The sequence below is a fragment of the Equus asinus genome, chromosome X (assembly GCF_041296235.1).
Source record: "Equus asinus isolate D_3611 breed Donkey chromosome X, EquAss-T2T_v2, whole genome shotgun sequence".
Taxonomy (NCBI): Eukaryota; Metazoa; Chordata; class Mammalia; order Perissodactyla; family Equidae; genus Equus; species Equus asinus.
The window spans coordinates 54,194,310-54,204,931 of NC_091820.1; the positions used below are offsets into that span (position 1 = coordinate 54,194,310).

The window sequence follows — 10,622 nt, forward strand, 5'->3', positions numbered from 1 at the left end:
AACCACTGCGCCACTGGGCCAGCCTCATAGAGTGCTATTTTTTGTGCCTCTTATAACCATATTAAGGGAAATAATCCAGTGCCGTGATGGAAGAGTTTATATTAGAAGCTCTGGGCATATAGTTTTTTTAGTTTTGAAGAATTAACTTTAGAGATTATGTAGAGTTTAACCCCACTTATTTGCAGAGAAGAAAACTGGACTCCCAAGACGTCAAGTGATTTGCTCCGGTCTACATATCTAGTGACAGAACCAGGCATGGTATCTAGGTCTTCTGCCTTCTAGGCCAGTTAATGTTCTTTCTATCATACCATGCTGAAACAATAGGGATTCTGGACAATAAGTGATAAGTGCTGGCATTCCTTGCATCAGATTGTCAGGACTTGGAATGGAGTATGCAAAACTATAGGCTACAAAAGCCTGTATTGGCAAACAGCATAGTGGGGCAAGAGTTACTGTGTGACTTCTCTATACTATGTAATAAGAAGAGGTTGTGAGCTTGATGCTAGTTATTATTTGTCTGAAAAAATAACACCAAGTCCAAGTGTCCTAAGTCTAAAATTCAAAACAGTTTACGTCTGTAAAATTCTTAGACAAAGAGAGGATATTTAAATGACTGTTCAACTACTCAGTTTCAAAGCAAAGTCTTTTAATAATAATCTGTATGTTTTGATTTTTAAAAATCAACAACTAAATAGGTTTATAGGCTGTTTGCATTTTTAAATGTCAGAATCAAAACCTTAACCCAAGGATTACAAATTCACATGTGTCTAAGGGCTAGAGAAGTAACCTAAATGCATGCATTGTAAATTGGTGACCAGAAGTCCCTTGTGAAGGAAGCTGCTACTGTGTCTACGGCACCTGATTGTTGCCATGTAGGAATACAGGCCCGGTATTAGAAACTCTTTTGATTTTTCAGGAAAATCCAGAAACACATATTTTTATGTGAAACCTCCCAATTTTAAAGTAATGTCAACTTGAATTTAAAATCATTCTAAGTATTGTATGGACCAAGAACCTTAGGTCTTTGAGCCACATTTGGCCCTTCACTTTATAACCTCTTCTTATCCAAAAAAGGTCCTTAGTAATCCATGTAAACATTCCAGCAAGGCCAAATGGAGCAGTCCATATGGTCCTGAGGCATTGGGAATTTGAAATAAGGGAGCCTTGCCAAATACTTCTGGCATTTTCCTTTCATACAGCCTACATATCACCGATCTGCAGGTGAGGTATAGGGTAGTTCTTTGATTCAAAGTTTCAGAACACATGCCTTAACTTTGTTGCTCTAAATAAAAGATTAGGCAATTCTCATGCCATTTCCTCGTCACAGAATGCTTCAAAGAGGCTCTGTAGATAGCGAAAAAGATGGAGGGCCCCAGTTTGCGGAAGTGTTTGTCATTGTCTGGTTTGGTGCAGTTACCATCACCCTCAACTCAAAACTTCTTGGAGGAAATATGTGAGTATTATTAAAATGCATCATTTTTCTCTTGCCAGGTAGTATATCTTAGATTTTTAAAGAAGTCTGGCTAGTTAGGTATTTTTAAAAGGGAAACTCAAAATAAATGAGGGCCAAAGAGAAAGTTCTCTTAAAACCATTGAACAGAGATAACCTGGTTGAATTATCTTAAATTATCTGGGGTCCTTTGATAAGCTTCAGATGCTCCCTCTAGCCCCTAAAATCATAGGTAGAGTTTTTTGTGTTAGAAGATTATGTCCATTTTTGCGAACAGATGGGCCACAGCTTTCAACAAATTCTCAAATAGGTCTATAAACTAGAAAAGATTAAGAACCACTGTCTCAGAGGTTCAGTGGGAGAAGGAGGTCTCTAGGAATTAGAGTATCTTCTTGTATCCCAGATGGTTGACTCTTAAGGGGTTTAAGAGGAGAGGAGGGAGAATATGGAGAGAGAAAAATTGCAACATATGCTTAATACAGAGGCCTATCCTCATAAAATCAATGTTAGGGTATATGTATTATATATCTAGAGGAGGGTAACAATCTGTGATACATAAAAATCTGTGTAATAAACTGTATCATGATACAAATCAGCTATGTGTATGACCTTTATGGATGTATGTTGTTTTTTAGATCTTTTTTTCAGAGTCTCTGTGTGCTGGGTTACTGTATACTTCCCCTGACAGTGGCAATGCTGGTTTGCCGGCTGGTACTTTTGGCCGAGCCAGGACCAATAAACTTCATGGTCCGGTTTTTTGTGGTGATTGTGATGTTTGCCTGGTCTATCATAGGTAAGAATGTACTTATCTCTACAATAGCAGAGCAGACAAAAACATGAGTTAGAGAAGAAGACCAGATGAGGAGCAGTGTAACTCTTAAGTCACATGTAATTGATAGGATTCTTGCCAGTGTCATCTGTAGAACCCTTTACTCTTAAGTAGGCGTTGATGGAGATAATGTCCATCTTATCTGAGTTAGGTATCCTGACTTCTAAAATGTGTAGAGTCACATTTTTTTTTAATCCTTAAATAATGGATAGGGTTGGGAAAGGAGATTACACTAGACTTAGCTCAGCCCTGGCATATAGGAGACCTAGGTGACTTGAGAAATGATTCGGGCCTTTTCCTGACAAATTAATCATAATAAAAATAATACCTAGCGTGTACAGATTGAGTATTATAGGCATGCACTAAGTGCTTTATATATATTATCTCTTTTAACCCTCACAACAACTCTAATAAATAAAAACTATTATTATTAGTCCCATTTTTATAAATGAGGAAGAGACACACAGAAGTTGAGGAAATTGCCCTAGGACATGTAACTAAATGAATAAGGTAATCAAGTTTCAAACCCTAGCAGATCACATGCCAGTTTAGAGCTATACTATACTCCCTTCCAGTATAGGTTGTTAAGTATCGTTATATAGTACTTTTCTGCTTCAGTAGAAAATTCTGCTAAACATTAGGAAGGAGCTATAGCATTGGCAGTGAATGCTATGTGCTGATTGTTTTTATGTTCCTAAAATTCTCTTAAAATTCCACCTTAAACTAGAAGTGTTCACTAGCTTCTTATTTAATGGAATAGACAGACTGCCTAATATTTTTAAGTGCAGTAACATCTCTTTGCTCTGGAACATGTTAAAAGCTGAAATGTAATCCAAAAATAAGGTCTGAGAGCGTCAGAATTGATGTTCCGAAGATTGTATATTAAGCTTGGGCACTTTACCCATGGGAAAGCCCATGATTCCCTCACCTAGAGTCTAATAATTTACCCCACATGTAGTTCTAAATAGCTTAGTTATCCAGTGTCCAGGCCCACAGCAGTTCAGAAAGTAGAATCTTAGAAGAAGAGAGAGAGACTCCTATAAGCGTTCTTTCTTTATTTCAGCAAATATTTATTAAGCACAAACTGTGTGTCAGGCGTTGTGCTAGGCATGGTTTCTATCCTCAGAGTTCACGATCTAGTGGAGCAGCCAGGCATGTAAACACTTGAGGGCAATAAAATATTCCAAGGGAAATGAAAGCCTGTGCAGGCCATAGTGGGGATGCAGAGGAGATAAGTGGACAGTTCTACCTGGGGTGGCAGGATACCAGATGGTTGTTCAGGAAAGATTTCCTTGAGGGGTAATCATTGAAGAGTAAAAGATGAGTAGGCATTTTCTACATAGACAAGAGGGATGGCATCTAAAAGAGCTGGTAAGTTAATACTAAGAGCAATTACTCAAAAAGCACAGCAGTATGAGGCCATTTGTCACAGGATCAAATAACCTTACACAGCTTTGTAAGCCTATTCAGCACAGCTCAATAACTTCTCAGAAAAGAGTAAGAAACCCCTTTTAGAAAGGTTTCCATCTAAAATGGTTGAAAACTTTCAAAGCTTTAGTACTTGAAACAAGGAGCCCTTAGCTATCTGGAAAACTGCTGTAGAATGCCTCTTTTTCTGGAGATCACGAATATAACTGAACTTTTGGTATAATTCTGTGTTAGACTGTGCCAAGTACATTACAGTTTAGTAAATGTTAGTGGCTGTGACAGTCTTACTGTATTAAATGTTCCTTCTTGTTCTGTTTTGTCGTTTAGCCTCTACAGCTTTTCTTGCTGACAGCCAGCCTCCAAACCGCAAAGCCCTTGCCGTTTATCCTGTTTTCTTGTTCTATTTTGTCATCAGTTGGATGATTCTCACCTTCACTCCTTAGTAAATCAGGAAGTGGAAATTAAAAACCAGTGAACTGAAAGCTCATCTGAAAGATGCAATTCACCATGGAGCTTTGCCTCTGCCCCTCTTTTGTCTAATTTTGGAGGTATTTGGTAACTGGGTACATGAGGACATTAAAAGGGAGCCATAAAGCACCATCACCACTTATGTAAGGAACTGATGTTTGAAAGGCTGTTCTCTTCTTCTTAATATTTCCTCAAAATACATGTGCGTAGTACACACAGTGTAATGCCTCCTTAAGGCATGATGGGTCACCATGGTCCATTTGGGTGACAACCAATGACTTGAAAGCACATGGATACTTTCTGCAAGTTGAATAGAGTTGGTAACTATATTTTCAGTTTTGAGAATACCAGTTTAGGTGCAGTTCTTAAACACATTGCCTTATGACTATTAGAATATGCCTCTCATAAAGAAGAATGGATAGTCTATATCCGTTTTCTTTTATTTTTCTCTTCAGCTTAAAAAGGCAATGACAGAGGTTGGGAGGGAGATTCATAGATGTGGGAGGAGAAAACACATATTAACCAACAGTCAGATTTTGATCAGAGAAAATTCTGCACGTATTGCTTTAAAAAAAAAAAGCAAAGGACATCTAAAGAATCAGCTTCTTTAGTCTTTCTTGTGGTCACCTTTCTGCCATGCTTAACAGCAACTCAGTGACACTTTAGTTTTTAATCTTACTCCCTAGCTCTGAATCTGCAAGCTAAGATGTTAGCAGTCAACATGTAGCTTTCCTTTGACTGAAGCTCTCAGTGGACCAATGCTTGAACTTATCCAAGTAGACGACCTCAGAAATTTAGATTGATAGGTCCCTAATGCATATTATCACTCGGACACCTTCTCTTAGCATAGAATGAGGCAGTTTAGATACAGTATAGCTATAAGGAATTCTTCGTTATTCCGGGTACTCTGGCTTTTAATTAGAAAGTAAAGCTAAATCGGAAGCATGCGTTTAGCTTCTGTGTGAACATGGAGGGATTTTGTGTTCTGATGGCTGATTCACAGAACGACTAGACGCTTAAGAGCATGACGTAACATGAGCTGGGTTTACAGCTGCTGCCTTTTCATAGCGGGCTTACCAGTTTTTTCATTAGATGTGTTTTTTGGGTTGGGGAATAGCAATTTATTTTCTTGGTTTTAGACTTTATTCGTAAAGCTAATTCACTCTCCTTTAAACAAGTACTTTTTTTGTACATGTGCACCTAGCTGTATTCTCAGCTATTTATGCACACAAGTGTGAAGGCTTTTCAGGGAGCTGAGTGTCTGAGACAGGCTGATTCTGAGCTAGACAGGGCTCCTTTAAGCTAATATGAGTTGCTGCCTTCTATAAATTGCACATTGGAAGAACTCTTAATAGACAAAGATTAGGAGTCAGGCAGAAAACATTCATTGTAAATATATAGTTACTTAAAAAGATAGGAATTTCTTATTATACATTTTTTCTTTGTCATAAAATCTAAATATTTATTCATTTTGTATTTAAAGACTACCTACACATAGATATATAATTTTAAAAACATATTTTCTCCATCCCCAGGTTAACCAAGTGAACAATACTGGGACAAATGAGTTAGTGGAATGATACTCAATTAGAAAGTATTACAAAGTTGGTCCCTTCTGTCCCAACCTCATCCAAAGTTTTTGGTTATATATTGTATTTGTTTCAATTTCCCTTTAAAATTTTAAAATAAACCCTATGAGGACAAAGCCAATGTTTTAGTCTTGAATTGGTAAAGAAAATATTTTGAAACTGGTCCTAGATTATCATCCATTTCTATTGTCTGAAATTTTCTAACTTCCCACTAGAAACATCTCTCTGCTAAAATTGTTTCATAATCTGTCCCAATGATTATAATTTAAAATTAAAGAAATAATTATGCTTCTCAAAAGGGAATTGAGTCCTTACCAAATTTTACTCAGGCTAAGTATTTGGTCAGAAATTCCTAAGGCCACAACTTTGGGTGGGGGGGCGCGTGTTTGTGTGTGTCTGTATGGGAAGGGGTTATACATACTGGGTGTTAAGGCAGCTTGTTCTATATATTAATCTGTTGCTCTTGGGTGACTTAGAAAATGGTTTTATTTGATTTAAATGAGGGGGTAAAATGGAGATTTAATTATCTTTATGAAAATGAGTGATCAGTTTGAGGGTATAAATAAATATGTTCTTAATATATGCAAAAAAGTGCATTGCTTTCTGTGACAGAAGACATGAGTATCTGAAAGTTGTAACGCTCAACACAGCTTTCCCTGATTTGCTACAAAGGCACGTGGCGAATTATAGAAAGGAAGGCTAGAAGGAAAGGGGACTCCAACAAAGGAAACCCTGTTCCAGGAATTGGGAAGTTTCATGCTTCAGATGAAATTCGAGCGTGTGAGCATCATTGCCAAATGTGATACATCACTGCCATCGTGGCTTATCACTTGCTGCTCCTACTTCTGAGGTTGAGACTCTGTTGTCATATTCTTTAGCAATAGGAAAGGTGAAGACTGGAGTTAATTGCTGTTGAGATTATAAAAACTCAGTTGATGCGAACGTCTTTGAATGTGCAGTGTAGTCTTAAAAGTTAATCATTAATCATCAAGTCGTTTGCCTCTTAAGAGGCTTATTACATAAGTTGAATTAGATCTTTTCATTGTTGGTGGGGTCGCAGGGCATCAGACTGGTAAGCATCTTACTGTCAACTATATTTGTCTTTTTATAAAGTGTCCTCCAAAATGTGATTAGAAGGCTAGCAAGCCTGTATTTGAAGATTTAATTGTGTGCTTTATATAATCTAACTACTTCCTGTATTTGAACTTCCTGTTTATTCCTGGAGATAAAAATGAAAATCTCTTGTCATTTCAAATTCTCGTGTAACATCAAGTCATTGGAATTTATCTAAAGCCTATCATGATATGATCAGATGTCCAGTGCATGCAACTGTTTTATTCCAGAGTAAAATACTGAAATTGTGATTCTTAACTAGACTTAATTTCTGAGACAATTTGGATAGAAATAAATGTGTGAATGTTCATCCATGTATGTAAATTATAAATACTTTTCTAGATTCTGTGGGCTTTTATTAAAAATAAAGAATTTCTAGGGATTTGCTTAGGCCATAGGATGGCCAAATAATAATAATGACAATAATATTACTACTAATAATAGCCAACATTTATTGGGCACTTACTGTGTACCAGGCACTATTCTATTTTTTTAGGAATTTTTTTTATAACAACTTTATTGAGATACACTTTACCATAAAATTCACCCTTTTAAAGTGATATATGATTCAGTGATTTTTTTTTCAGTATATTCACATAATTGTGCAACTGTCACCACTATCTCATTTTAGGACATTTTCGTCACTCCACAAGGAGACTCTGTATCCATTAGCAATCACTTTCTTTTTCCCCCTTCTCTCCAGCCCCTGGCAACCACCAGTCTTCTTTCTATCTCTGTTGATTTGGCCAGGCACTATTCTTAAATGCTTTCCATGTATCTCTAATCTTCAACATAAAGTGCTATAGTTCTTATTTTACAAGTAGAAAATTGAGGCATAGAAAGGTTAAGTAAATTGCCCGAGGTCACACAGTAAATTGATTTAAAATAGGAAAACAGTTAGATGAGAGCATTGTAGGACACAGTTTTGAAGTTTTGAATTGCATTGTTAGAGACGTGAAATGAATACACCCTCTCCTCAGGGCATGTTCCCTGTTACTAGCCATTACATCCTACAACTGACTGGGAGCAGATAACTCTCGTTCTTTTCTTCTGAGTAATAGAACACTATTAGCAGCATCCGAGAAAAACACAGGAGCAGTTGTACATTGGAAAGAGTTAGGTTTGCTGCTCTCATCCCTCCTTGAGCCTCTTTTCTCTTCCCTCCCCTCTCCCCACCACTACACATGTACCCCTCCTGCTTTTTCCCAAAGTCTTAAGAATCAAACAACTTCTGCCTCTTTCATTTTAATTCTCCCAGAGGGATGGTTGATGCATCAAAATTTAACTTGTCCGTTTAGGTGTTTATAGTCAAAGGATGCATCTGGTTTCTTATAGTACCAGCTATATTCCTAAGACCTCAGAGAGCAGTAGTGTGAGAAAAGAATGCCTTTTTATTTGGGTTAAACTAAGTGAGAGGAGGAAAAAAACAGAGTAAAGGCTTTGCCTTAATGAAGTCAGTGGTCCACCTTGTTAGGAAGTGGCCACATGCTGCTCTTGTTCACTCTCTTTTCTCTTTCAGAGCCTTTGTACTCTGTGCCATTCTTGGTCCTCTTTGATACTCCATTTTAATTCTGATCTTTCCTATAAATAATGAACCTGTGAAAATAATAAATTTGTAAAATGGTTTGTGAATGTTAAATGTGCAAATAAAAAGCACTGGAAAAGGAGAATTCGTGTGTGCCTATTCTTGTGGTGAAAGGCATGGAGATATTTGCTGCATACTGTTTTCAGATGTAATATGTTGTCATCAGAGAATATTGAATGCTGTGTAGGATTGCACAGGTGGCAAGTTAGAAGGGGAAATCACATTTACTGAGCAAATAATATATACCAGGCGCTATATTAGCTGCCTTATAAACAGTATCTCCTCTAATCACAGCCTTTTGAGGTTGGTGGTATTGTCCTAATCTCAAAGTTGAGGAAGCTGGGAACTCAGGGAGGCTAAGTAAATTGCCCAAAGTCACATAGTGAGTGGTGCAACCAGGATTCAAGCTAAGGTTTTATGACTCCATACTCTCTTTCCTATATCAGTTCCTTGCCAAACTAAAGTCATACCTACCCACTTGCATGAAACTAAATCAGGTCAATCAGGCAGCTTAGAGTGTGATGAGAAACTGGGTTTTCAGCCTTCTGCTGGAGGCTATACCTGTTCCTGCTCTCAGTTTACAATCTATTCAGAGAAACCAAATTCCCCACCCCTCTGCACACATAATAGTTGAAGTGTATCATGGTTCTTATTTTTGGTACCACGTAAGATACCAAAGAGGTCAATAAGAATGGGAAAAAAATCTTTGAAGTATTGGGAGAGTTTATATTGTCCAGGAGGAGAGAAGGAAGAGCATTCTAGATGGCAGGGAATACTTATGAGCAAAGGTGAGAAGGAGCAGGCGAGTCGGTAAAGCCATCCGTGTGCACATGTGAGAGTTTCGCACATTTGTCCTGTACATAATCACAATGCTTTGTGACACTTATTTTTCCAGCTGCCTTTATATATTTTATTTCACTCTGTGAGGTAGGTAAAGTTTCTAAGCTTATTTTATAGCTAAGGAAATAGGCTCAGAGATGTGAAGTAATATGCTTTGCATTATAAAACCAGTCTCAAAGAACACAATTGTAAAGTTGTTCTTCCTGTTATTATGATCCTTTTCTAATGATCACTCAATATTAAAGTGAATTCAACTGAATTGGGGAAATAAAGTAAGTTGGATATGATGAGACCAAATTATTGAAGGTTGGTATTGAAAACTAGAAAATTATAAGTTAAGGTCCTACTGTGGTAGGAAATAGGGTGTCTTCAAAAGTTCTGGAAAGGGGAATATCAAGTGACTTCAAAGGAATAAATGAGGGCATGTTGAGAAATTGGATTGGGACGAGGGAGGAGGGAAGAAAGGAGTGCCGATATATTTCTAACCTATAGGCCTGGAAGAATGGTGTGTTTCTGAGAACAGTTGTGGAGGTGCTAAGTTTGGCTATCAAAGTGGTCACATCCTACAGGCAACTGGAAATATGTGTCTGGAAAGTAGTAGATGTCATAGCCAGAAATGTAAATTTCAGCTTACAAATGTGATGCATGTTGAGAGAATGTATTGTCTCAGACAGTCTTGATGATGACTGTACTTGGTAGGCGGTAGGACTATGAAAAGGAACCAGGAAGATGAGAAGGAAGAAATAAAGCTAAAACTTAGGTGTCATAGATTTCTACATGCTACCTTAATCTTTTTTTTTCAATTATTTTCTTGAGGTCATAATGGTTTATAACATTGTGTAATTTTGGGTGTACATTATTATCAATTTCTGTATAGACTGCATCATGCTCACCACCACTAGTCTAATTTTTTTTTAAGATTTTTTGTTTCCTTTTTCTCCCCAAAGCCCCCTGGTACATAGTTGTATATACTTCGTTGTGGGTCCTTCTAGTTGTGGCATGTGGGACACTGCCTCAGCGTGGTTTGATGAGCAGTGCCATGTCCACACCCAGGATTCAAACCAATGAAACACTGGGCCGCCTGCAGCAGAGTGTGCAAACTTAACCACTTGGCCATGGGGCCAGCCCCACCACTAGTCTAATTTGTTTTTCTTTTTTTTTTTTGTATTGAGTTATGGATAGGTTACAATCTTGTGAAATTTCAATTGTACATTAATGTTTGTCAGACATGTTGTAGGTGCACCACTTCACCCTTTGTGCCCACCCCCCACCCCACCTTTCCCCTGGTATCCACTAAACTGTTCTTGGTCCATAGTTTTA

At 37.6% G+C, this 10,622-nt stretch overlaps 1 protein-coding gene across 2 annotated transcripts in view; it reads left to right on the forward strand.

Moving 5' to 3' along the window:
* The window catches only part of YIPF6 (Yip1 domain family member 6), a 29,097-nt gene extending 20,550 nt beyond the window's left edge, over window positions 1-8,547 (forward strand). For both annotated transcript variants that reach the window (XM_014829720.3, XM_044763583.2), the window contains exons 5-7: window positions 1,328-1,453; window positions 2,086-2,243; window positions 4,035-8,547. In XM_014829720.3, the coding sequence (XP_014685206.1) occupies window positions 1,328-1,453; window positions 2,086-2,243; window positions 4,035-4,150 (400 nt within the window). In that variant the 3' untranslated portion in view covers window positions 4,151-8,547. The remainder of the gene's footprint in view (window positions 1-1,327; window positions 1,454-2,085; window positions 2,244-4,034) is intronic.
* The last annotated feature ends 2,075 nt before the right edge of the window (window positions 8,548-10,622 follow it).